The sequence below is a fragment of the Entelurus aequoreus genome, linkage group LG14, assembly GCF_033978785.1.
Source record: "Entelurus aequoreus isolate RoL-2023_Sb linkage group LG14, RoL_Eaeq_v1.1, whole genome shotgun sequence".
Taxonomy (NCBI): domain Eukaryota; kingdom Metazoa; phylum Chordata; class Actinopteri; order Syngnathiformes; family Syngnathidae; genus Entelurus; species Entelurus aequoreus.
In genome coordinates, this window is record NC_084744.1 from 24,209,165 (window position 1) to 24,236,315 (window position 27,151).

Below are 27,151 nucleotides of genomic sequence, written 5' to 3' on the forward strand. Positions count from 1 at the left end.
TCTGTGGCCACAAGTTCAACATGTTCTCATTTTCCTCTCAGTATTTATAACTTGGTCAGCTGACTGTTCCCTCGGAATGTTCCACCGCTACGGCAGATGGACCAGCTTCATAAAAACACATCAAAACCACGACGTTAACATTCAAACATTCCCAAAAACGACCCAAAATAACTAAATACTTTCAAATCAGACCACTTTTAGGCGGTGACATTATTTTACGGACGATGTTGTGAACCGAGGCGAACCGTGTCCAAGGCGTCACCCCGCTGCCTCCGACATGGTACAGTCCCATGTAGAAATTCCGAGAATTGAGCGGCGCAGTTTCTTAGAACTGAATTCGCAGAAGTGGAGTGGCTCGGATTTTCGAGGAAACTTTTTTACAAGGTTGGTTTTTTTCCTTACCTTCCCATTTCTCTCTTCACTGAGGCTCAACGCTAGCGAAGCACACGATTCTGCTTCTTCAGCTGGCGAGCTAGTTTGTTGTAGTTCATAACACATTCAGTAGTCTTTTGCACTTTTGTGACTTTTTATGTGCGGAAGTGGGTCAGTTCGGTGACATTTTATTTATTTTTTGTATAAAAGTTTGATGAAAGCTCAACTCAATTTGTGTACAATTTCCCACACATTAGCTCGCCTCGCTTCGTCTGTTATGTTTGGTATGCTTTCTAGTTGGCTTCAAAAGCACAAAATACGTGGCGCCATCGGACCGGTCTTTCTGGTTTATGTGCCTTATTTATCAACTTGGGCCGTATTTTGAACCACTATTTTGACGTTTTACTCAAACTCACGATTACATCAGAAGTTGAAGTGAGAAACGCCTTTTCGTCAGCGGCGCATGGATCTGAACTTGAACGCACCTCTATGCCCACAAGTCACTGCGCAGATAGTTATACGAGCCCTTGAAGGCAACATCTGTTTACTATCTGTGCAGTTCGGGTCGATGCCAAATTATTGGTATCGACATTTGATTGCAAAATTTTTCAATTATCTTTGTTTATTTCTGCAAATAGTTTGTATGCTAAGTTTGACACCTCTGCATTAGAGGTTGGCAATACTACTTATATAGATCTCAGTCAAATATAAAGCAATATAGCAGACACCGTGATATTTTTTAACTTTTATTTTGAAGGAATTTCTGCAAATAGTTTTTATGCTAAGTTTGACACCCCTGCATTAGAGGTTGGCGATACTACTTATATAGATCTCAGTCAAATATCAAGCAATATCGCAGATACCAAGATATTGTTTTACTTTTATTTTGAAGGATTTCTGCAAATAGTTTTTATGTTAAGTTTGACACCTCTGCATTAGAGGTTGGCAATACTACTTATATAGATCTCAGTCAAATATAAAGCAATATAGCAGACACCGTGATATTTTTTAACTTTTATTTTGAAGGAATTTCTGCAAATAGTTTTTATGCTAAGTTTGACACCCCTGCATTAGAGGTTGGCGATACTACTTATATAGATCTCAGTCAAATATCAAGCAATATCGCAGATACCAAGATATTGTTTTACTTTTATTTTGAAGGATTTCTGCAAATAGTTTTTATGCTAAGTTTGACACCCCTACATTAGAGGTTGGCGATACTACTTGTATAGATCTGTCAAATATCAAGCAATATCGCAGATACCGTGATAGTTTTTTACTTTTATTTTGAACAATGTCTGCAAATAATTTTTATGTTAAGTTTGACACCCCTGCATTAGAGGTTGGCGATACTACTTATATAGATCTCAGTCAAATATCAAGCAATATTGCAGATACCGTGATATTTTTAAACTTTTATTTTGAAGGGATTTCTGCAAATAGTTTTTATGCTAAGTTTGACACCCCTGCATTAGAGGTTGGCGAAACAACTTATATAGATCTCAGTCAAATATCGCAATATCGCAGATACCGTGATATTTTTTTACTGTTATTTTGAAGGATTTCTGGAAATAGATTTTATGTTATGTTTGACACCCCTGCATTAGAGGTTGGCGATACTACTTATATAGGTCTCAGTCAAATATCAAGCAATATTGCAGATTCCATGATATTTTTTTACTTTTATTTTGAAGGATTTCTGCAAATAGATTTTATTTTAAGTTTGACATCCTGCATTAGAGGTTGGCGATACTACTTATATAGATCTCAATCAAATATCAAGCAATATTGCAGATACCGTGATATTTTTTAACTTTTATTTTGAAAGGATTTCTGCAAATAGTTTTTATGCTAAGTTTGACACCCCTGCATTAGAGGTTGGCGATACTACTTATATAGATCTCAGTCAAATATCAAGCAATATCACAGATACCGTGATATTTTTTTACTGTTATTTTGAAGGATTTCTGCAAATAGATTTTATGTTATGTTTGACACCCCTGCATTAGAGGTTGGCGATACTACTTATATAGATCTCAGTCAAATATCAAGCAATATCGCAGATACCATGATATTTTTTTACTTTTATTTTGAAGGATTTCTGCAAATAGATTTTATTTTAAGTTTGACACCCTGCATTAGAGGTTGGCGATACTACTTATGTAGATCTCAGTCAAATATCAAGCAATATCGCAGATACTGTGATATTTTTGTACTTTTATTTTGAAGGATTTCTGCAAATAGTTTTTATGCTAAGTTTGACACCCCTGCATTAGAGGTTGGCGATACTACTTGTATAGATCTGTCAAATATCAAGCAATATCGCAGATACCGTGATATTTTTTTACTTTTATTTTGAACAATGTCTGCAAATAGTTTTTATGTTAAGTTTGACACCCCTGCAATAGAGGTTGGCGATACTACTTATATAGATCTCAGTCAAATATCAAGCAATATCGCAGATACCGAGATATTTTTTTACTTTTATTTTGAAGGATTTCTGCAAATAGTTTTTATATTATGTTTGATACCCTAGCATTAGAGGTTGGAGATACTACTTATATAGATCTCAGTCAAATATCAAGCAATATCGCAGATACCATGAATTTTTTTACTTTTATTTTGAAAGATTTCTGCAAATAGATTTTATTTTAAGTTTGACACCCTGCATTACAGGTTGGCGATACTACTTATATAGATCTCAGTCAACTATCGCAGATACCGTGATATTGTTTTACTGTTATTTTGAAGGATTTCTGCAAGTAGTTTTTATGTTATGTTTGATACCCTTGCATTAGAGGTAGGCGATACTACCTGTATAGATCTCAATCAAATATCAAGCAATATTGCAGATACCGTGATATTTTTTAACTTTTATTTTGAAGGGATTTCTGCAAATAGTTTTTATGCTAAGTTTGACACCCCTGCATTAGAGGTTGGCGACACTACTTATATAGATCTCAGTCAAATATCAAGCAATATCGCAGATACCGTAATATTGTTTTACTGTTATTTTGAAGGATTTCTGCAAATAGTTTTTATGTTAAGTTTGACACCCCTGCATTAGAGGTTGGCGATAATACTTATATAGATCTCGGTCAAATATCAAGCAATATCACAGATACCGTGATATTTTTTTACTTTTATTTTGAAAAATGTCTGCAAATAGTTTTTAAGTTAAGTTTGACACCCCTGCATTAGAGGTTGGCGATACAACTTATATAGATCTCAGTCAAATATCAAGCAATATTGCAGATACTGTGATATTTTTTTACTTTTATTTTGAAAAATGTCTGCAAATAGTTTTTATGTTAAGTTTGACACCCCTGCATTAGAGGTTGGCGATACAACTTATATAGATCTCAGTCAAATATCAAGCAATATTGCAGATACCGTGATATTTTTTTAACTTTTATTTTGAAGGGATTTCTGCAAATAGTTTTTATGCTATGTTTGACACCCCTGCATTAGAGGTTGGCGATACTACTTGTATAGATCTCAGTCAAATATCAAGCAATATCGCAGATACCATGATATTTTTTTACTTTTATTTTGAAGGTCTGTTGAAAGAGTAGAAAGAGAGATAAGCACTACTACAAATGTTGGTATTGATATAATACCAAGTAAACCAGCATTGCCGAGTACATACCAGTACTTTTTGTATTTGAATTTTGTCATCTTTGCCTGCAATTTATGGATCATGATTGCAATCAGAAGAAAACAGAGGAAACATTTTAGTTTTACAAAATATAATTGTAACAACACACTTATTTGTGAAATATAAATAATAAGACAGTGTAACATTTAGGTGTGTCCCAAAAATCTATTCACATCTGAATCGCAATTCTTATTTATCACAATTCAAAATCAATTCATAATTTTCAAAAATCTAACATTGGACATTTTAGATTTATTTTTTTTATATAAGAATAATTGTTTTAAAAGATGTTGCAGGGTTATCAAACTAATTTTAGCTCAAGGGCCGCATAGAAGAAAATCTGGGCACACGCGGGCCGGACTATTAAAATCATGGCATTAAAAATAAAGACAACTTCAGATTGTTTTTTTGTCTTACTTTGGCCAAAAATAGATCAAACACATTCTGAAAATATTAAATAAAAATATCGAAAAAAATACCGGCAGCGGTAAAGTTTAGATCAATGCAGGAAAGAAGAAAATGAATGAATGTCTATAACTGAAAATTTGTTTTCGTTTGTATATTTTTTTAATGAATTAAGTAATATTTATGACAACCTTTTTCCAAAACAAAATATTATGTACAATGCACTGTTTTTCAACCTTTTCGGAGCCAAGGCACATTTTTTTAATTAAAAAAATCCAGAGGCACACCACCAGCAGAAAACATAAAATAATGAAACTCAGCAGTCGATATTGACAATAAAAAGTCGTTCTCGCAATTGTTGGATATGAATTCAAACCATAACCAACCATGCATCAATATAGCTCTTGTCTCTAAGTAGGTGTACTGTCACCATCTGTCACATCACGCCTTCACTTATTTGGAGTTTTTTGGTGTTTTCCTGTGTGTAGTGTTTTAGTTCTTGTCTTGCCCTCCTATTTTGTTGTTGATTGTCATGTCATGTACGGATGTACTTTGAGGACGCTGTCTGCTCCACACGCTATAAGTCTTTGCTGTCGTCCAGCATTCTGTTTTTGTTTATAATCAATCAATCAATCAATTCATTTATTGTCATTGTCATGATAACACTTAAGTCATACATTTTGCAGCCAGTTCAGTTTTAGCTTTGTTTTGCATCGCCATCCCTAAGCTTTAATGCCTTTTCTTAGCGGCACTTGCCTTTTGTTTATTTTTGGTTTAAGCATTAGATACCTTTTTACCTGCACGCTGCCTCTCGCTGTCGTCCGCATAATGTAATCACGACACGTGTTCCCAACATCTACAAAGCAATTAGCTACCTGCTGCCACCTACTGATATGGAAGAGTATTACACGGTTCCTCTGCTGAGCTCTTGACAGCACAGACACTCAACAACAACACATTTGCGGATTATAATTCTTAGTCAATTAGGTGAGATTACATAATCTCCCACGGCACACCAGACTGTATCTCACGGCACACTAGTGTGCCGCGGCACAGTGGTTGAAAAACACTAGTATAATGCAAACATTTATCATTTTATTTCAAAACGGTTACAAAAAGTGGGACCCCATTTTTATGACTTGATGGGGTCCCTGGGACCCCATTTTGAAAATTCCTAGCGCCTGCGGGCCGGTTCTAATACTAATCAAATATCATCCCAGGGGGCCATAGATAATTCCTTTGCGGGCTGGATTTGGCCTGCGGGCCTTGACTTTGACACATAGGTTTTAGGCCCTCTATGCAACTAGAAAAGCGTTTCTAACCTGTTACCTGTTTAAAAAAAAAGTTTAATTATAAATGTTACACCAAATAATACATTGCGAGAATCGTGTTGAATCGAGAATTGATTCTGAATCGAATCGTCACCCCAGGAATCAGAACTGGATCCCATTATCGACAAAATAATACAATTACTTTTAATGACATTTCAGCAAAATAAAGGCAATAGTCAAAAATAAGTAAGCAAAAGCTACTCTTGGTCCTCATTCAAATCGAACAACAAAACTTGGATAATCAATCCCATCACGTGATACTGATACTGCTATCAATATTACCGATATTTGGATCCGCCCACCTCTTTGTACATACCTATTCTATAGTGTTGTGTTGTTTGCAAATTTAGGAAATACGTTGGGGCAAAAAGCCAAAGGATTTGAATAAGAGCTCAAAATAGTTTCTGTTTAAGTATTTTGCACTTTTGACTTTATTTTATTCAAACAATTATATGTAATAAATGGGAATTCTTGTTTTTTTTTTAAATAAATTCATTACATTGTCTTATATTGTATTTGTTAATTTGTTCACAAATATTAACAGTAATATGTTTTCTTAAATTCACAATCATACATATAAGGTAAAAAAAATAATGAAATAACTTGAAAAATCTCCAATGACAAAAAGTGTCATTATTATTTAATTCTTTTGTCATCTGATCAATACCAACATATATATGTATGGTCCACCCACCTCTAGTTATAAAGCATTAAGAAAATTACATTAACCTAATAAATCATAGATAAGGCCTGCATCCACTTCCTTTATTCAACTCTTTCATCCGTATTTATTATTCCAAAACATTCTACAGCCTGCAGACTTACTGAGATTGCAGAAGAGCTTAAAATAACTGCAATACTACTAATGTAATTCATGGACTTGTGTTAGAGCAAGTACTGCAATGGCACTGCCCTCTGGTGACACACATGTGCAACTCATTAGTTTTTGCCTGTCTAAACTTCTTCCACAGAAGGATGTGGGGCACCACTTTTAATGTTTTTACATATTTATTTTATTTGGTAAAAATGATAAAACATTTTATACATTTATATGTTTATATATATATATATATATATATATATATATATATATATATATATATATATATATATATATATATATATATATATATATATATATATATATATATATATATATATATATATATATAATAAATACTTTTATAGTTATATTTTATTGTAGGTGTTAACCTACATACCGTATTTTCTGGTCTGTAAGGCGCATTAAAATATTTTTTTTCCCTCAAAACTCGACAGTGCGCCTTATGTACGGAATAATTCTGCTTTTGCTTACCGACCTCGAAGCAATTTTATTTGGTGCATGGTGAAATGATAAGTGTGACCAGTAGATGGTAGTCAAACATAAGAGATACGTGTAGACTGCACTATAATGGCAATATCAAGTAAACAACACCAACATTTTACATGTTCCATTGAAAATAAAGAACATTACACACGGCACTCAAAAATCTATCAAACTGTTTTAGTACGACTTTGGTAAGCTAAGAAGCCGCACCGCTTGATGTGCTTCAACATACGAGTATTATTATGGTGTGTGTATACGGTAAGACATACTATCTGACGTTTTGTTCCGCAATATTATGCAAAAGCAACTTTTCTTACCTTCTGGTATCTGCTGATCTGTATTTGGGATCTGCATGAATCCTGAAAAATTGTGCGTGTCCGCTTTTGTAGTCCTTGCCGACACCGGTCGGAAAGTTCCGGTCAGACGTTTTTTTACGGGACACATTTCCAGTGTTGTTGTTTACGGATGAGGAGATGCTGCTCCGTTATTGATTTAAGTAAAGTCTGAAAGTCATTAAAACCGTTAGCTCCATCTTTTGACACTTCTTCCACTTCCGTCCTTGCACGCTACACCGCTACAACAAAGATGACGGGGAGGAGACGCTCATACTTGCCAACCTTGAGACCTTCGAATTCGGGAGATTTGGGTGGGGTGGCGGAGTTGAGGTGGGCGGGGTTTGGTGGTAGCGGGGGTGTATATTGTAGCCCGGAAGAGTTAGGGATGCAAGGGATTCTGGGTATTTGTTCTGTTGTGTTTATGTTGTGTTACGGTGCGGATGTTCTCCCGAAATGTGTTTGTCATTCTTGTTTGGTGTGGATTCACAGTGTGGCGCATATTTGTAACAGTGTTAAAGTTGTTTATATGTCACCCTCAGCGTGATCTATATGGCTGTTGATCAAGTATGTCCTGCAGTCACTTTCGTGTGTATGCAAAAGCCGCATACAACATGTGACTGGGCCGACACGCTGTTTGTATGGTGAAAAAGCGGACGCGTCGACAGGTTGTAGAGGATGCTAAAGGCAGTGCCATCACGGCACGCCCTTAATATAGTTGTCCGGGTGAAAATCGGGAGAAATTCGGGAGATTTTCGGGAGGGGCACTGAAATTCGGGAGTCTCCCGGAAAAATCGGCAGGGTTGGCAAGTATGGAGACGCTGCTGAAGGTGAGCCACGTAAATAAGACCGCCAACAAAACGGCACATCCGGAAGCGACTGTCAGAAAGCGGCTTGAAGATGATCTGTAAAACATAATCCATACAACATTTTGACCAAAGAACCACCATTACTTGTTATGTAGACCACAAGGAAGTGTTTTCAATTTAGAAAAAAATAATAATAATATGACTCCTTTAATGCGCCCTATAATCTGGTGCGCCTTATATATGAAAAAAGATTTTTAAAAAAAAATTTTTAAAAAAAATAGACCATTCATCGGCAGTGCGCCTTATAATACGATGCGCCCTATGGTACGGTAAATACGGTATGTATATTCTGTGGGCTTGACCCAAAAATAAAAACCCTAACATGCCTTAATATCGATACCTCTTTCTATTTCTTAGTTTTCACAGCGTGGCCATGACTGCAAATGGGTGCGTTCAATTTACGCGCCACGCAGGCGACGTCCTGCTCAATTTCAACCGCCTCCGCATTCGGAATATCCTGACGGACGTTACTATTCAAGTGAACGGACAGAATTTCTACACTCACAAAACCATCCTGGTGGCATGCAGGTAAGTGTGCGGCGTCACCAGCTGCGACAAATCGGGCAATCCTGACGCCTGTGCTTTCTTCACCAGCGGCTTCTTTTATTCCGTCTTCATGGACCCAGAGAACGCGAACCTCAACGGCATCAATTTGGACCCCAAAATAGACCCGAAGAGTTTCTCCAACCTCTTGGACTTCATGTACACATCTTATCTGAACCTGACCGACAGCATGCTGGTAGGCACCATGAACGCCGCCCTGTACCTTCAGATGGAACACGTGGCTGACACCTGCCACAGGTTTATCAAGTCCAGGTAAGCTTGGCTTCTGAAGCGTGACTGTGACTGTTTGTTATCATCTCCATGCAGATTATTTTCAACTGTATTGCTCCTTCAATGCTTCAGAGTTTCACTTTTTATCTGCGTTCTTGGAATGTATATCCTGCATCGAAAACTGGTTGTCTTTAAATTTCCTTCAGATGAATTCTAACAAAACGGAAACTCTGATCATTGCTCTCGATAAATAGATACCCCTGATCAAAAACTTGTTTGGTGCTCGTCCGTTACTACCAGCCTCAGAAACTTTAGGATTGTGCTTGATTAGTCAAAGTCTTTGGAGGGTAACTGTCATCAACTGACCAAAAACAGTTTCTATCACCTGAGAAATATCTCCAAATCAGATCTTGAAATAATCACTCACACGTTCATTTCGTCTCACGTTGACTATTGTAATTCTGTTTTCACTTGTTTCAGCAAGTCAACTCTAAAGAGTTTAGACTGTGCAGAATCTAGCTGCCAGACTTTTGACCGGTGCGCCCAGAACAGCCCACATTCTATCAAGTCTTCATTGGCTTCCAGTCAAAGTCCACATACAACATTTTAGTCCTGAGTTTCCATGCGTTGCATGGTGGGGCCCCTCTGTATATCGCTGATTTGTTGTGCCCCTACTGGGGTGTACGGTACACCCATACTATTATAGTACCACGATACTAATTAATAATTTTCGGTACTATACCGCCTCTAAAAAGTACCAGTTGCCCTTTCCCCCCCGGCGCGTTGTCTTCACGTCGTGACATTGCTGGTTTTACAAGCAGAGGAGCATGTTCGGCAGCGCACAATCACGGAATACTTACAAGCAGACACAGTGTGTAGACAGAAAAGGGAGAATGGACGCATTTTGGCTTAAAACTAACGATAAAGGTGAAGCTATAACACTGAAACACCCTCAGGTAAAAGTGCTTTAAGACATCGCTAGCTAGTTTGCAGCTAACGTCCAGCCCCAGTCTGCAGTGTTATAGCTACCGTATTTTTCGGAGTATAAGTCGCACCGGAGTATAAGTCGCACCTGCCGAAAATGCATAATAAAGAAGGACAAAAACATATAAGTCGCACTGGTGTATAAGTCGCATTTTTGGGGGAAATTTATTTGATAAAACCCAACACCAAGAATAGACATTTGAAAGGCAATTTAAAATAAATAAAGAATAGTGAACAACAGGCTGAATAAGTGTACGTTATATGACGCATAAATAACCAACTGAGAACGTACCTGGTATGTTTACGTAACATATTATGGTAAGAGTCATTCAAATAACTATAACATATAGAACATGCTATACGTTTACCAAACAATCTGTCACTCCTAATCGCTAAATCCCATGAAATCTTATACGTCTAGTCTCTTACGTGAATGAGCTAAATAATATTATTTGATATTTTACGGTAATGTGTTAATCATTTCACACATAAGTCGCTCCTGAGTATAAGTCGCACTATGAAAAAAACTGCGATTTAAAGTCAGAAAAATAAGGTACTTCTAAATCACTAATCCTCGCCTCCATGGCGACAAATAAAGTATGTTTCTTACAAGTATCATCCCTGCAGGATGAGGAATAGCTAAACATGCAGGGATGTTTAGATATTAAACATGTCACCGGCGTTGCAATGTAAACAAACGCCATAGGTGGATCTACACCTGAAATCCACTGTAATGATACCAAGTACAAGAGTGTAACTAGTCGATACTACTATGATTACCGTATTGTTTGGACTATAAGTCGCAGTTTTTTTCATAGTTTGGCCGGGGGTGCGACTTATACTCAGGAGCGACTTATGTGTGAAATGATTAACACATTACCGTAAAATATCAAATAATATTATTTAGCTCATTCACGTAAGAGACTAGACGTATAAGATTTCATGGGATTTAGCGATTAGGAGTGACAGATTGTTTGGTAAACGTATAGCATGTTCTATATGTTATAGTTATTTGAATGACTCTTACCATAATATGTTACGTTAACATACCAGGCACGTTCTCAGTTGGTTATTTATGCCTCATATAACGTACACTTATTCAGCCTGTTGTTCACTATTCTTTATTTGAAATTGCCTTTCAAATATCTATTATTGGTGTTGGGCCCGATTGTAGCTGAGATAGGCTCCAGCGCCCCCCGCGACCCCGAAGGGAATAAGCGGTAGAAAATGGATGGATGGATGGATGGGTTTTATCAAACAAATTTCCCCCAAAAATGCGACTTATAGTCCAGTGCAACTTATATATGTTTTTTTCCTTCTTTATTATGCATTTTCGGCAGGTGCGACTTGTACTCCGGTGCGACTTATACTCCAAAAAATACGGTACATCGATATTTTTTAGCATCACAAAATCTTTTTTCGTTTAAAAAAAAAAATCGTATTATGTTTATAAACTCAGGAAATACGTCCCTGGACACATGGGGACTTAAATCATGACCGTTGTATGAGCCTGTAACTACTTTGTTTTGGATCGATACCCAAATTTGTGGTATCATCCAAAACTAATGTGATTATTAGTGATTATTACATTTTAACAGAAGTGTAGATAGAACATGTTAAAAGATAATGTAAGCAGATATTAACAGTAAATGAACAAGTAGATTAATAATCCATCATTATTTTGACAAAATAATAGAATGACACAATATGTTACTGTATATGTCAGCAGACAAATTAGGAGCCTTTGTTTGCTTACTTACTAATGAAAGAAAAGTTGTCTCATATGTTCACTATTTTATTTAAGGACAAACTTGTAATAAGAAACATATGTTTAATGTACTGCAAGATTTTCTGTTAAAATAAAGCCAATAATGCCTTTTTTTTTGTGGTCCCTTTTATTTAGAAAAGTATCGAAATACATTTTTGTACCGGTACCAAAATATCGGTATCGGCCAATTTTATTTAAGGACAAACTTGTAGTAAGAAACATATGTTTATAGTACTGCAAGATTTTCTGTTAAAATAAAGCCAATAATGCCTTTTTTTTGTGGTCCCTTTTATTTAGAAAAGTATCGAAATACATTTTGGTACCGGTACCAAAATATCGGTATCGGTACAACCGTAGCCCCTACACCTCAGGGCGCAACCTTCGGTCTTCAGACCAGGATCTCCTAAAGATCCCAAAAACTCATTTTAAAACCCGGGGAGACCCGGCATTCCAGTCTGTACCCCCCAGACTATAGAATGACTTGCACCAGTCCCTCTGTGAGCTTGACTTTGTAGACTCTTTAAAAAAAATTTGCTTTTCAGAAAAGCTTTGTTTATACGTTGGCCCTGTTGATTTAATTCACCTATGTTTTATCTGTGAAAAGCGCTTTATAAATAAAATGTATTTACTTACATGGGATTGTGTTTCTCCAGACCGTCTTTCAATGTGCACGTTGACGAGGTGCAGAGTGGCACGTTACCTTTGGCTGATCAGCTCCCTAATTTGAGAAGCATCGACCTGAAAGAGCTGGACGTCAAAAACCGCTACACAGCGTCCTTGCCCCCTTTTCAGGAGTGCAGGGGTTACAATGTGTTCAGGGGCATTAACACCTCCGGGTCCTATTATGTGTATGGTGAGAAGCCTGAAGCTTCGTCTATCAGCACCCCGCCCAGAGGATTGTGTTTGTCCCACAACCAAGTCCCCAGCGCCTGTGTGCCTCACAAAGAGTCCCCCGCCATCATCACGTACCCCACTATTATCCGACCCTCACCCGCCACACACAACGAGGAAGATGGCGTCGGGCGCCCTCCCGCTAACTGCCGCGGGTTGTCTCCGGGTTTCGGGAAAGGTGTGATCTGCAGCCCTCAAAGTCCCCTCAGATCTGACTGCCATCCCAACTCGCCCACCGAGTCCAGCAGCAGCAGAAACGCCAGCTTGAGCCTCAAACAGACCCCGGACTCTAACAAAGAAGCCAAGGTGCGGAACTGGAAGAAGTACAAATTCATCGTCATGAACCAAACCCCTCTGAATGAGGAAGCGGATGCTCAGAGAGGCGATGGATCTCTTTCGCCTAGTCCCTGCAGGGGTGCTCAAACTGAAGAAGCAGCCAGTGAACACAGTGACGACATCCCCATGACCGACATCAGGTAAAAATACTTTTTGTATTATGATATCGATGTTAGCGACTTGATACGATATCAGTAGGAATCATAGGACATACTTGTACACTGCAAAAAAGAGCTTTCAAAATATAAAATAAAAAGACTAGATTTCAGGAAAAAATACTAAAAACTAGTGAAATTAACTAGCTCCATGGAAAGATAATTTTACTCCTCCTGAAGACCTCCTGAATTAAGATTTGTACAGTACAAAACAAAAAGTTGGACACACCTTCTCATTCAATGCGTTTTCTTTATTTTCATGACTATTTACATTGTAGATTGTCACTGAAGGCATCAAAACTATGAATGAACACATGTGGAGTTATGTACTTAGCAAAAAAATGTGAAATAACTGAAAACATAAGCCCCAGCACCCCACGCAACCCCGAAAGGGACAAGCGGTAGACAATGGATGGATGGATGGATGGATGTTTTATATTCTAGTTTCTTCAAAATAGCCTCCCTTTGCTCTGATTATTACTGCTTTGCACACTCTTGGCATTCTCTCCATGAGCTTCAAGCACACCTGTGAAGTGAAAACCGTTTCAGGTGACTACCTCTTGAAGCTCATGGAGAGAATGCCAAGAGTGTGCAAAGCAGTAATCGGAGCAAAGGGTGGCTATTTTGAAGAAACTAGAATATAAAACATGTTTTCAGGTATTTCACCTTTTTTTGTTAAGTACATAACTCCACATGTGTTCATTCATAGTTTTGATGCCTTCAGTGATAATCTACAATGTAAATAGTCGTGAAAATAAAGAAAACCCATTGAATGAGAAGGTGTATCCAAACGTTTGGCCTGTACTGTATATCCAGAAATTAGCAGGATTTTAAAGAAGATAAAAAAAGAACATTAAATGTATATATATATATATATATATATATATATATATATATATATATATATATATATATATATATATATATATATATATATATATATATATATATGTATGTATGTATGTATGTATGTATGTATGTATGTATGTATGTATGTATGTATGTATGTATGTATGTATATATATATATATATATATATATACATACATACATACATACATTTAATGTTCTTAAAAAAAAAAGAAAAATATATATTTTTAAATTAAATGTATGTATATATATATATATATATATATATATATATATATATATATATATATATATATATATATATACATTAACGTTCTTAAAAAAAGAAAAATATATATTTTTCAAACTCGATTCTCAAACTATGTATCAATTTAGAATCGGAATGAATAAAAATCGCAATTTGTATGTGAATCGATTTTGTCAATCACTCGTTTTATTTTGTAGTCTGGCATTTTAGAAAAAAGGTTTGATCAAGTATAATTACTCAGAGCAAGGGTAAATATGAAAACTCTAACCTTATGGCAGATTCATTATTTTTACATTGGAGTGTTAATTTGTGTTTTGGCGACACCTAATGGTCACAATAATTAATGGTATGACGGAGGATGTTGCAAAAATCCGGAGACGTTTGATACTGAATACTTTCGAATACGCTTTAAGACTTTGTATCTGTAAAAAATATGCAACTATAATTATTTTTGACAAAAACCATGTTTTAAACTGCAATATTGTTCAATTGAGGACATTTATTACATACTTCTAACTTGTGTGCTTAGCTGATGCGTAGCTGCGAGCTCATAATAGCCTATGGCCTACCATAAATAGAAGGAGGACTTTTAGATGTTAAGTGGTTATTCAGCTTGGCACAAGTAAACACGCTTTTACACCAAATTTTACATGAAAGCTGGTATCATCCAATGTTTTTTTTGCTGCTGTAATCAAACCGATACCACACAGTAATATACTTGTATTGATCAATGCTCTTTGCTTACAGCCACCGCAAATGCTCCTCCTGTGGCGGTGACAGCCCTCAGCAGGACGAGGCCGCCAACGCCTTACCCGAGTGCAGCAAGTCCCGCAGCCGGTCACCCGACTCTTGCTGTAGAGACTCAAAGTTCTCCCCTTCCAGATGTGGTAAATACAACCCCGCCTACGCTGTGTCGATTATCCACTTAGCGTCCGAAACACAACGCATGACCACGACCTTTATTTGGCTACAGAAATGTCTCTCTTCGACTCCAAATTCGGAGGGGAAGACTCCCCCAAAGAGCACGCGGTGCAGCTCCACAGAAAGAAGCAATACAAGTGTGACTGCTGCCAAGCCGCTTTCCGCTACAAGGGCAACCTGGCCAGCCACAAGACCGTTCACACAGGTGAGACAACCGCTTAGATCAGGAGTGTCCAAACTACATGTGGGTGGGCCCGCAAGACGACATGAGTCTATTACGGAGTCAGGCCCTGTCTTAATTTGAAATATCTGCTAGCCTAATTGCTACAACTTTGCCTTCTTCTAGTGGACATTGCGAATCTCTTTCCACCCTTATCCATATTTGGCGCATAGCTGCTTAATATTTTTTCTGATTGTTTACAAAATCACATACTCTTAATATCCAGTTATAATAATTATATATCCATCATATTAATATTATATATATATATGTATATAGAAATGTATATATGTATGTACCGTATTTTTCGGAGTATAAGTCGCACCGGAGTATAAGTCGCACCTGCCGAAAATGCATAATAAAGAAGGAAAAAAACATATATAAATCGCACTGGAGGATAAGTCGCATTTTTTGGGGAAATTTATTTGATAAAACCCAACACCAAGAATAGACATTTGAAAGGCAATTTAAAATAAATAAAGAATAGTGAACAACAGGCTGAATAAGTGTACGTTATATGAGGCATAAATAACCAACTGGTATGTTAACGTAACATATTATGGTAAGAGTCATTCAAATAACTATAACATATAGAACATGCTATACGTTTACCAAACAATCTGTCACTCCTAATCGCTAAATCCCATGAAATCTTATACGTCTAGTCTCTTATGTGAATCAGCTAAATAATATTATTTGATATTTTACGCTAATGTGTTAATAATTTCACACATAAGCCGCTCCTGAGTATAAGTCGCACCCCCGGCCAATACGTCATATGTGTATATATATATATACATACATATATATACATATATATACATATATATATACATATATATATATATATATATATATATATATATATATATATATATATATATATATATATATATACATATATATATATATATATATATATATATATATATATATATATATATATATATATATATATATATATATATATATATATATATTAGGGGTGTAACGGTACACAAAAATTTCGGTTCGGTACGTACCTCGGTTTAGAGGTCACGGTTCGGTTCATTTTCGGTACAGTAAGAAAACAACAAAATATAAATTTTTGGGTTATTTATTTACCAAATTTGCAAAATCTTCCACCAAAAATATTTTTCTTGGTGTAATATTTGATGTGAAGTAATGGGAACCTTGGATAGGTCGATAATTCATAATAACATTGATTTTGATTCAATATTATGTTTTGAGCAATGACAGTTTGAAAGAAAAAAAAAAAGAGCTTTATTTTATTAGTCAACATTGCAACTTTTTCTAAATTACATTTAACCTTTTTTATTTCACTTTTGTTATGTTTTTGTTTATTTTAATAGTATTTTTAAAATGTGCCGTGGGCCTTTAAAACATTAGCTGTGGGCCGCAAATGGCCTCCGGGGCACACTTTTGACACCCCTGCTATAGATAATAAAAAAATTAAATCTGATAAATCTATGGATAAAAAGCAGAGCCTGGCGACGCATGCGCATTTATCATAACTCTCTCTGTCTCTGCCCCTCCCTCACCAATGCTGCTGCGCGCACAATTTGTTTTGTTTTTAACCCCTTCTTAACCCGAACGTACATTGAAAAGACACGCAACCCTAACTCAAAATGCCAGACATTTATATATATATATATATATATATATATATATATATATATATATATATATATATATATATATATATATATATATATATATATATATATATATAAGGTTTGGACACCCCTGGCTTCGATTCAATTTGCCCACTTTGCAACTACGTAAAGATTCATCACGCCTGTTGACTTTTGCTCGTAGGCGCAAAGCCGTACTGCTGCAACATCTGCGGTGCTCAGTTCAACCGGCCCGCTAATCTGAAGACACACACTCGCATCCACTCTGGGGAGAAGCCGTACAAGTGTGAGACGTGCGGCTCCAGATTTGTCCAGGTGAGAACACGTTCAGACACATAGGTTGACTAATCCACAGACTGTAGTGTGTTTAGCCCCACCCTGTTGGCATTTTATAGCAGGTGTGTCAAACTGTTTTTTTATTGAGGGCCCCATCTCGATTGTGACTGCCCTCAAAGGGCCGCATGCAACAGTGAATATATATAAATGTATAATAGCCTTGTTACACAATTTGCATAGGGAAATCTTTTTGATTACTATAATGTCATGCATGGCAGACTAGCCATACCAAACTCCACCATGAACTTTACCATAAATTGATTAACGTGGACACCGACTTAAACAAGTTGAAAAACGTATTGGGGTGTTACCATTTAGTGGTCAATTGTCAGAATGTGTACTGTACTGTGCAATCTACTAATAAAAGTTTCAATCAAAAACAAACTTAGCTTTTGCCATACTGCGTGTGTTGTCCCTGACCACAACGTGAGCTTTCGCCCTGGGGTGGTTTTTGTTGTATTTTTGTTTTTTCTCGGCGAAGTCTTTAAGCGACAACTGTGTGGTACTACCTTTTTTTCTGTGTTTGCTTTTCATCCATCTTCCGCTTGTATTCATCGTGTATCTCCTTATGATTGTTGAAGAGGTGGGAGATCAAATTGCTCGTATTAAAGGAAGACGTCTTGGTTCCTCCTCGCATAACCAACTTTTTGCAGTCATTGCAAATTGGCAGTTTTTTATCCGTCAGACACACTTTAAAATAATCCCAAACTATAGACATGCTGTCGTTAGTCAGTCACCGAGCGAGCTCGCTTGTTAGCCACGGCTACAGCACCGGCAACAGCACACTCTTGTTGCTGTTATGCTCCGCTCGCGGCGGTTTGATGACCTCATCAAACCGAGACAGGAGTTGGCGACTGCAGAGGTTTACTGGCGACGCTTGATGACCTATCAAGCGTCTGCTGCTTGTCTGCTAACACAGACCTATATGACCTATCAAGCGTCTGCTGCTCGTCTGCTAACACAGACCCGCAGACGTGAGCACATCACCCCTATATTAGCGTCCCTTCACTGGCTCCCTGTGCGTTACAGAATCAACTTTAAACTCCTTTTATTTGTTTTTAAATGTCTAAACAACCTCGCGCCAACATATCTCTCCGACCTCCTTCAGCCTTACTGCCCCACCCGATCCCTAAGATCAGCCGATTAGCTGCTACTGACGGTCCCTGACACAAGGCTGAAGCTTAGAGGTGACAGAGCTTTCGCCGCTGCTGCTCCCAAGCTCTGGAACGACTTACCTCTGAGTGTTAGACAAGCCTCCTCTCTTCCTGTTTTTAAATCTCTCTTAAAAACATACTTTTATTCCATGGCTTTTAACACTGAGTGATATCCATCCTGCAATGGCGCCCCATAATACACCTGCTGTCAACCTGTTTTTATGTTTTATTTTTTTATTTTTTTATTTTTTTTATCGTGTTCTGTTTGTGTTGTGTTGTGTTTGCTCGGTACTCGTATTATCTTTTAACCTGCCCATTGTACAGCACTTTGGCTACCCCTGTGGTAAATTTTAAATGTGCTTTATAAATAAAGTTGATTTGATTTGATTTGATTTGATTTAAATAGCTCTTTTACCCTTACACATAATCAAAATTGTACACATCATCAAAATTGTACACATCAAATATGTTTAAAAATATATTTTACTTTAAAAAATGTTTTCGTCTGTTTATTGTACACATCAGGGGCCGTACTTATCAAGCTTCTTAGAGTGCCATTTTACACTTAAGTCCTGAGAATTTGCGAAATGTAGTCCTACTCTCAAACTTAAGAATAAAAGCTTTTTATCAACGTTCTTAAGTCTAAGAATCACTCCTACTCTCCACGATATTTAAGAGACCTTCAGAGGTGTCTTAAGTGGTTAGGAGTTGCCAGCAGGGGATGACACTGAGGCGAGAGAGACGTGTGCGAACGTTCAGGGAACGGAACAATGTTGTTGTTGTTTTTTATGACGAGCAGCTGATCAAACGGTATCGTTTAGACAGAGCGGATATTATTTTTGTCACAGATTTAATACTTTTCGATTCTTTGTTGATTTCTGCATGTGTCTGCAGTGGGCTAGTATATATAGAGCCACCCACACCAGTTTCAAATTAGTTGCCTAATTAATGAATTGGAAAGAAAATGTTATGACAGTAGCGTATGTGTGTGGCCGTGAGGTGAGTGACGTCAGTGAGTGTGTGGGCGAGAGAAGAGAGGGAGCGGTAGCGTGAGTGCCGGCGGGGACTAGTTTGTTTTGTATTATTTTGTAGTTTGTCAAAATATACACTCCCATTGTCCACTTAAATATTTCCAAGATATTTCTTTATTCTTCGACAACGGATTCCCTTCCGTGATTGGTCATTTCTATGGACACAGAAATGACGTCACCTAAAATTGCGTTTACGGCACATAGTAATGTCGTAATTCAGCTCTGAGTGTGACACTTAAGATTCAGTCCTACACTTCGCTGAAAGTGTGAGTAAGACGCTTGATAACTAACTTTTAAGTGCAGCTTTCAGCGAAGAATTTATTTACTCTTAAGTCAACTCTTAGCAGACTTCTTAGGAGTCATTCTAAGAAGCTTGATAAGTACGGCCCCTGATATATAAAAAATTGTAAAAAGTTTTTTTCTTGCCGTTGTTTATTTTACACTTCAAATATGTTTCAATAGAAATTTTGGTTTAAAAAGGAAATGTTTTGCTGTTCATTGTACATATTAAAAATGTTTCAATAAAAATTTAACTTAAAAAGTACTTTTATTGCTGTTCACCGGATTGTTTACTTCAATAGAAATGCAACTTTAAAATAGTACTTTGATTGCCGTTTGTTGTACATATCAATTGTGTTTTAATAGAAATTTGACATAAAAATGTAACTATAGACAATATCTGCTAGCGAGAACGCTGCAGCGCGTTAAAGACGCCTTTGTTCACTCGTCGCTGTCAAATTTGAGAGACAGAGCTAGAATGTGTGGTCAACATGCAATATAACAACAGTGTTAAAAGCTCTATTGATGTATCTGACATCAACCCTAGTTTCAAGAATATTTTGTATTTATTTTATGAGTTGATGGTAACCAACAAACATTAATACACCCAAATGCACTCTAAATATATTATTGCACTAAACCAAGTTTTTACACTGAGAGCCTCACACTGAAAAATGAAAGCATGCGGGGGCCATTTCAACATTTTTCATTTTCAAAACCAATACAATATTAATTGTAACCTTAGGGCTCCCCTAAATTTTGGTGAACGTTAAAGGTGCCGAGGACCCAAAAGGGTCTCAGTCATCAAAGTGTCGTATATTAACGCTTACATAACTGTAGATTAGAGATGTCCGATAATGGCTTTTTTGCCGATATCCGATATTCCGATATTGTCCAACTCTTAATTACCGATACCGATATATACAGTCGTGGAATGAACACATTATTATGCCTCATTTTGTTGTGATGCCCCGCTGGATGCATTAAACAATGTAACAAGGTTTTCCAAAATAAATCAACTCAAGTTATGGAAAAAAGTGCCAACATGGCACTGCCATATTTATTATTGAAGTCACAAAGTGCATTATTTTTTTTAACATGCCTCAAAACAGCAGCTTGGAATTTGGGACATGCTCTCCATGAGAGAGCATGAGGAGGTTGGGGGGGGTTGAGGTAGGGGGTAGCGGGGGGTGTATATTGTAGCGTCCCGGAAGAGTTAGTGCTGCAAGGGGTTCTGGGTATTTGTTCTGTTGTGTTTATGTTGTGTTACGGTGCGGATGTTCTCCCGAAATGTGTTTGTCATTCTTGTTTGGTGTGGGTTCACAGTGTGGCGCATATTTGTAACAGTGTTAAAGTTGTTTATACGGCCACCCTCAGTGTGACCTGTATGGCTGTTGACCTTGTATGCCTTGCAAAGCCATAGATATTATGTGACTGGGATGGCACGCAAAGACAGTGCCTTTAAGGTTTATTGGCGCTCTGTACTTCTCCCTACGTCCGTGTACACAGCGGCGTTTTAAAAAGTCATACATTTTACTTTTTGAAACAGATACCGATAATTATGGAACCGATTCCGATATTTTCCCATATTACATTTTAAAGCATTTATCGGCCGATAATATCGGCAGTCCGATATTATCGGACATCCCTAATGCTAACATTACCATGCTAACATTTTATGCTATCCTTTTAGCTAATTTTGTATGTTAAACCAAAGAATTCACGGATTTAGAAGTATGCTGGCTTCGACTGACCTCGGGCCCGAGGTTCAGGGCACAGATAGCAGAATTTTCTAGTATTTATTATTAATAATTTGTCATTGATACCTGTATGATGTCATTTATTTAAACCAATATTTTTGGTGTGTTTTTCAGGTGGCCCACCTGCGTGCCCACGTGTTAATCCACACAGGAGAAAAGCCATACCCTTGTGAAATCTGTGGCACGCACTTCCGCCACTTACAGACGCTCAAGAGCCACATGCGCATTCATACCGGAGAGAAGCCTTATCATGTAAGTCTGTCTCCTTCCCTTATTGACCGTGTGTCCTGCTGACAAGATATAGTCGTAATCCCCTGGTCACTTCGACCCAGACTGCTAATCCTGGGCCGTGGAAATCGGCCTAGGCGGCGTGAAACGTGTGCATAACGCCATTCTGAATTGTGTCTCTTTTTTTTTCTTTTCTTGTGGTTTCCACAGTGTGAAAAGTGTGATCTCCACTTCAGACATAAGAGTCAGCTGAGGCTTCATCTGCGACAGAAACATGGCGCCATCACTAACACCAAGGCGCATTATCGGCCCAGCAGCTGAGGCCACTGCAGTATTTTTTTTTTTACCAGCCGCCACATTGTCAAAAAAATACTTCAAATCCAAAGAACGATATTTTGTGTATATTTTACTATTTGACTATTTCAGAGTTTATTCTGAACCACCTCAAAACAACTGAATGTACAATTTGAATGTGAATTTGAGCAGATACAGTACAGGCCAAAGGTTTGGACACACCTTCTTATTCAATGGGTTTTCTTTATTTTCATGACTATTTACATTGTCACTGAAGGCATCAAAACTACCGTATTTTTCGGAGTATAAGTCGCACCGGAGTATAAGTCGCACCTGCCGAAAATGCATAATAAAGAAGGAAAAAAACATATATAAGTCGCATTTTTTGCGGAAATGTATTTGATAAAAGCCAACACCAAGAATAGACATTTGAAAGGCAATTTAAAATGTCTAAAGAATAGTGAACAACAGGCTGAATAAGTGTACGTTATATGAGGCATAAATAACCAACTGGTATGTTAACGTAACATATTATGGTAAGAGTCATTCAAATAACTATAACATATAGAACATGCTATACGTTTACCAAACAATCTGTCACTCCTAATCGCTGAATCCCATGAAATCTTATACGTCTAGTCTCTTACCTGAATGACATCAATAATATTATTTGATATTTTACGGTAATGTGTTCATCATTTCACACATAAGTCGCACCCCCGGCCAAACTATGAAAAAAACTGTGACTTATAGTCCAAAAAATACGGTATATATAATATATATATGAAATCTTATACGTCTAGTCCAGTGGTTCTTAACCTTGTTGGAGGTACCGAACCCCATTAGTTTCATATGCGCATTCACCCAACCCTTCTTTAGTGAAAAATAAAATGTTTTTTTTCCAAATTCAAGGCAAAGTTATATGTTTTTGGTAAAAACTTTAGTATGGGGAACATATTCTAAGTAACAAAGACTTAATTTAGAGTTATTTGGTTAGGGTTAGGGTTAGGGTTAGATGATTAGGGTTATAATAAGGCCATGCCGAATAAGGCTTTAATAAGTACTTAATAATGACTAGTTAAGAGCCAATATGTTACTAATTTGCGTGTTAATAAGCTACTAATTAATGGTGAATATGTTCCCCATACCAAAGTGTTACCATGTTTTTTTTACTGGTGAACATCACCTTGTTCAAACAACAAAACCAACACAGTGCATAAACTCACAACAAATGACACACCTGCAAACCAGTCAGCTGTTGCCGTATCCGTAATACGCCGATAGGGAGAAGTTTTTATTTACACGATGAGTCGGGTGTGTTTTGACCTCCGCCGAACCCCTGAGGCCGACTCACCAAACCCCTAGGGTTCCATCCAACCCAGGTTAAGAACCACTGGTCTAGTCTCTTACGTGAATGAGCTAAATAATATTATTTGATATTTTACAGTAATGTGTTAATAATTTCACACATAAGTCGCTCCTGAGTATAAGTCGCACCCCCGGCCAAACTATGAAAAAAAACTGTGACTTATAGTCTGAAAAATACGGTACAAACATTTGTGAGAGAATGGGCCGCTCTCAGGAGCTCAGTGATTTCCAGCGTGGAACTGTCCTAGGATGCCACCTGTGCAACTAATCCAGTCGTGAAATTTCCTCGCTCCTAAATATTCCAAAGTCAACAAAATGGAAGCGTTTGGGAACAACAGCAACTCAGCCAGGAAGTGGTAGGCCAGGTAAACTGACAGAGAGGTCAGCGGATGCTGAAGCACATAGTGCAAAGACTTTCTGCACGGTCAGTTGCTACAGAGCTCCAAACTTCACGTGACCTTCCAATTAGCCCACGTACAGTACGCAGAGAGCTTCATGGAAATGGTTTTCCATGGCAGAGCAGCTGCATCTAAGCCATACATCACCAAGTCCAATGCAAAGCGTGGGATGCAGTGGTGTAAAGCACATCGCCACTGGTGATGAATCACGTTTTCCCATCTGGCAATGTGATGGACCAGTCTGGGTTTGGAGGTTGCCAGGAGAATGCTACATTTCGGACTGCATTGTGCCGAGTGTGAAATTTGGTGGAGGAGGAATTATGGTGCTGGGTTGTTTTTTAGGAGTTGGGCTTGGCCCCTTAGTTCCAGTCAAAGGAACTTTGAATGCTCCAGGATACCAAAACATTTTGGACAATTCCATGCTCCCAACCTTGTGGGAACAGTTTGGAGCGGGCCCCTTCCTCTTCCAACATGACTGTGCACCAGTGCACAAAGCAAGGTCCATAAAGTCTGGTGTGGATGAACTTGACTGGCCTGCACAGAGTCCTGACCTGAACCCGATAGAACACCTTTGGGATGAATTAGAACGGAGACTGAGAGCCAGGCCTTCTCCACCAACATCAGTGTGTGACCTCACCAATGCGCTTTTGGAAGAATGGTCGAAAATTCCTATAAACACACTCCGCAACCTTGTAGACAGCCTTCCCAGAAGAGTTGAAGCTGTAATAGCTGCAAAAGGTGGACCGACTTCATAGTGAACCGTATGGGTTAGGAATAGGATGGCACTTCAAGTTCATATGTGAGTCAAGGCAGGTGGCCTAATACTTTTGGGAATATTGTGTATGTACTTAACAAAAAAAGGTGAAATAAAGGAAAACATGTTTTATATTCTAGATTCTTCAAAATAGCCACCCTTTGCTCTGAATACTACTTTGCACACTCTTGCCATTCTCTCGTTGAGCTTCAAGCACACCTGAGAAGTGAAAACCATTTCAGGTGACTACCTCTTGAAGCTCATGGAGAGAATGCCAAGAGTGTGCAAAGCAGTAATCGGAGCAAAGGGTGGCTATTTTGAAGAAACTAGAATATAAAACATGATTTTAGTTAAGTACATAACTCCACATGTGTCCATTCATAGTTTTGATGCCTTCAGTGACAATCTACAATGTAAATAGTCATTAAAATAAAGGAAACTCATTGAATGAGAAGGTGTGTCCAAACGTCTGGCCTGTACTGTACGTATCAATTGCTGTTACAGTCTTGTCAGTTTCGTCGCAGTATTGCTACAAGTCATTGGTACGCCATCAAGTCTATTTGTAAATATTGTTTCCAGATTGCCATCTGCTGGCAGAGCGTGGATTTATTATTAAACATTGCTTCTCATGCCCACGTTGAGCTTCACTGAAGGACAGTAGCAAAAGGGTCGTCACTTTTGGTACGGATTACGTGTACATATAATTCTGCTTTATAACTATAGCATCATCTTTTGTATTATGTCATATGCCGTCATTCGTATTTTGCACACACACATATTGCTGTTCATCCGTCATAGTTTTCAAATATTTTTTCAAGCGTTGCTAATATGTTGAAATGTTCTCAAAGCATGTGCTCCCTTCTTGATGCATAGTTAAGTCATTATTTATGTTCAAACTCACCCTGATGGTCACAATGTTGGTGCTGCCATGTTGCCCTGAGCTAACTGTAAAGTTATTCTACCCAGTGCATTATTACAGTGCCTTACATTCAAATCAATGTATTGGTTACAGTGGCTTAATTTTGGACGCTGTGTACATGTACGCTCTTCTGTTGTGTATTCCATGTTTCACTGTATGTAGCTCTTAAAATGCACAGATGCTCAGGAATATTGCTTATGTCTTTGTAACTGCAGAATACATAATATATATTTATATTTATAAAATAGAAATAAATATGCGTACCGCAACAAGATGCAGCGCTCTTTTGCATTCTTTTTATCACCCGAACCAAGATTTGCACAAAAAAAACTCAACACCTGTGGCCCACCGCTTCATTTTCTTTGGCCCTCAAAAGCCTGGAAATATGTATCGAAGTACTGTAACTTCTCTTACTAAATGCATTATTTCTTTGTTTTGGGAGAAAAAAAAAAATGTACTCCATGTAATCGCAAATTATGTTAACTTAAATATTGTCTAATTATGCAAAAATATATTTTCCAACCATTTTTTAAATAGAAATGAACACTAATAATGATTTCAAAGCAAGTTATCCATCAAATGGTGCAATGTAAAAGTAGCTATAGATTTCATGGTAAAACTGAAATTTACTGTGGCATTTTTCTCCAAATGAAAAAAACAGTACTTTTACTGTAATAAACTGTGGTGTCGTTTTGGCATTTACAGTAATACACCAAAAAAATCTGCAGTTGTTGATTTGCAGTAAAAGCAAACTGGCAGCTCAGGTGACAAAATGTTACTGTAAAATTGCAGTTTTTTTTAATTTACAATAAAAAACCTAATCTAAATTTTACAGTACAATTCTGGCAACTGACCTGCCTTTTTTTTACCATTAAAACAGCAGTACTGTTTTTTTTCCATTTACAGTAATATACACTACATTTTGAGGTGAAAGTATTGCCATCCATCCATCCATTTTCTACCGCTTGCCGTGCTGGAGCCTATCTCAGCTGCATTCGGGCGGAAGGCAGGATAAACCCTGGACAAGTCGCCAGCTCATCACAGGGCCAACACTGTTAGACAAAATTCACACTCACATTCACACACTACAGCCAATTATTGCAACTTACAATATTATTTTTACATTTTAGTTTTTTAAAAATCTACTAAAAATGCATCAAAAATTGTGTAATAATAGTGTTCACTGTTAAAAGCGGCCCTCTGGGTCCAAACATAACTGCCATGTGGCCCTCAGTGGCATTCATTTATTTGCAATGAGTGAATGTCAGACTGTTGCCCCCTGCTGGACAAGAAATTACACTACACGGGGTTACCGGAAAAAGCTTTGATGTACCAAAATGATCGACTGTATATTTAAGCCAGAGGAAACCTAATTTTATCACAAGATGGGGGTGTCAAACATGTTTAACTGAGGGCCACTATGCAGTGATGGCTGCCCTTAGAGGGCCACTTGTCACAGTAAATACAAATCAATGTTATACAATACAATCATTATTGCCACCTCAGAAAACACTTTGCTCTCCAAGTACCACCATA

The 27,151-nt window shown here is 37.5% G+C and overlaps 1 protein-coding gene across 1 annotated transcript; it reads left to right on the forward strand.

Moving 5' to 3' along the window:
• The first annotated feature begins 277 nt into the window (after window positions 1-277).
• On the forward strand, window positions 278-25,887 carry bcl6ab (BCL6A transcription repressor b). Its single transcript, XM_062068777.1, has 10 exons — window positions 278-384; window positions 8,652-8,822; window positions 8,889-9,110; window positions 12,474-13,187; window positions 15,067-15,129; window positions 15,160-15,206; window positions 15,293-15,445; window positions 17,279-17,409; window positions 21,769-21,906; window positions 22,093-25,887. The coding sequence occupies exons 1-10, from the start codon at window positions 278-280 to the stop codon at window positions 22,201-22,203; spliced, it is 1,857 nt and encodes a 618-aa protein (XP_061924761.1). The 3' UTR covers window positions 22,204-25,887.
• Window positions 25,888-27,151: the final 1,264 nt, after the last annotated feature.

Coding starts and splice junctions, on each gene's coding strand:
- bcl6ab (XM_062068777.1), top strand. CDS start 278: ATGGTACAGTCCCATGTAGAAATTCCGAGAATTGAGCGGCGCAGTTTC. Junction 15,207..15,292: donor GTTCTCCCCTTCCAGATGTG/GTAAATACAACC, acceptor ATTTGGCTACAG/AAATGTCTCTCTTCGACTCC. Junction 17,410..21,768: donor GCGGCTCCAGATTTGTCCAG/GTGAGAACACGT, acceptor TGTGTTTTTCAG/GTGGCCCACCTGCGTGCCCA.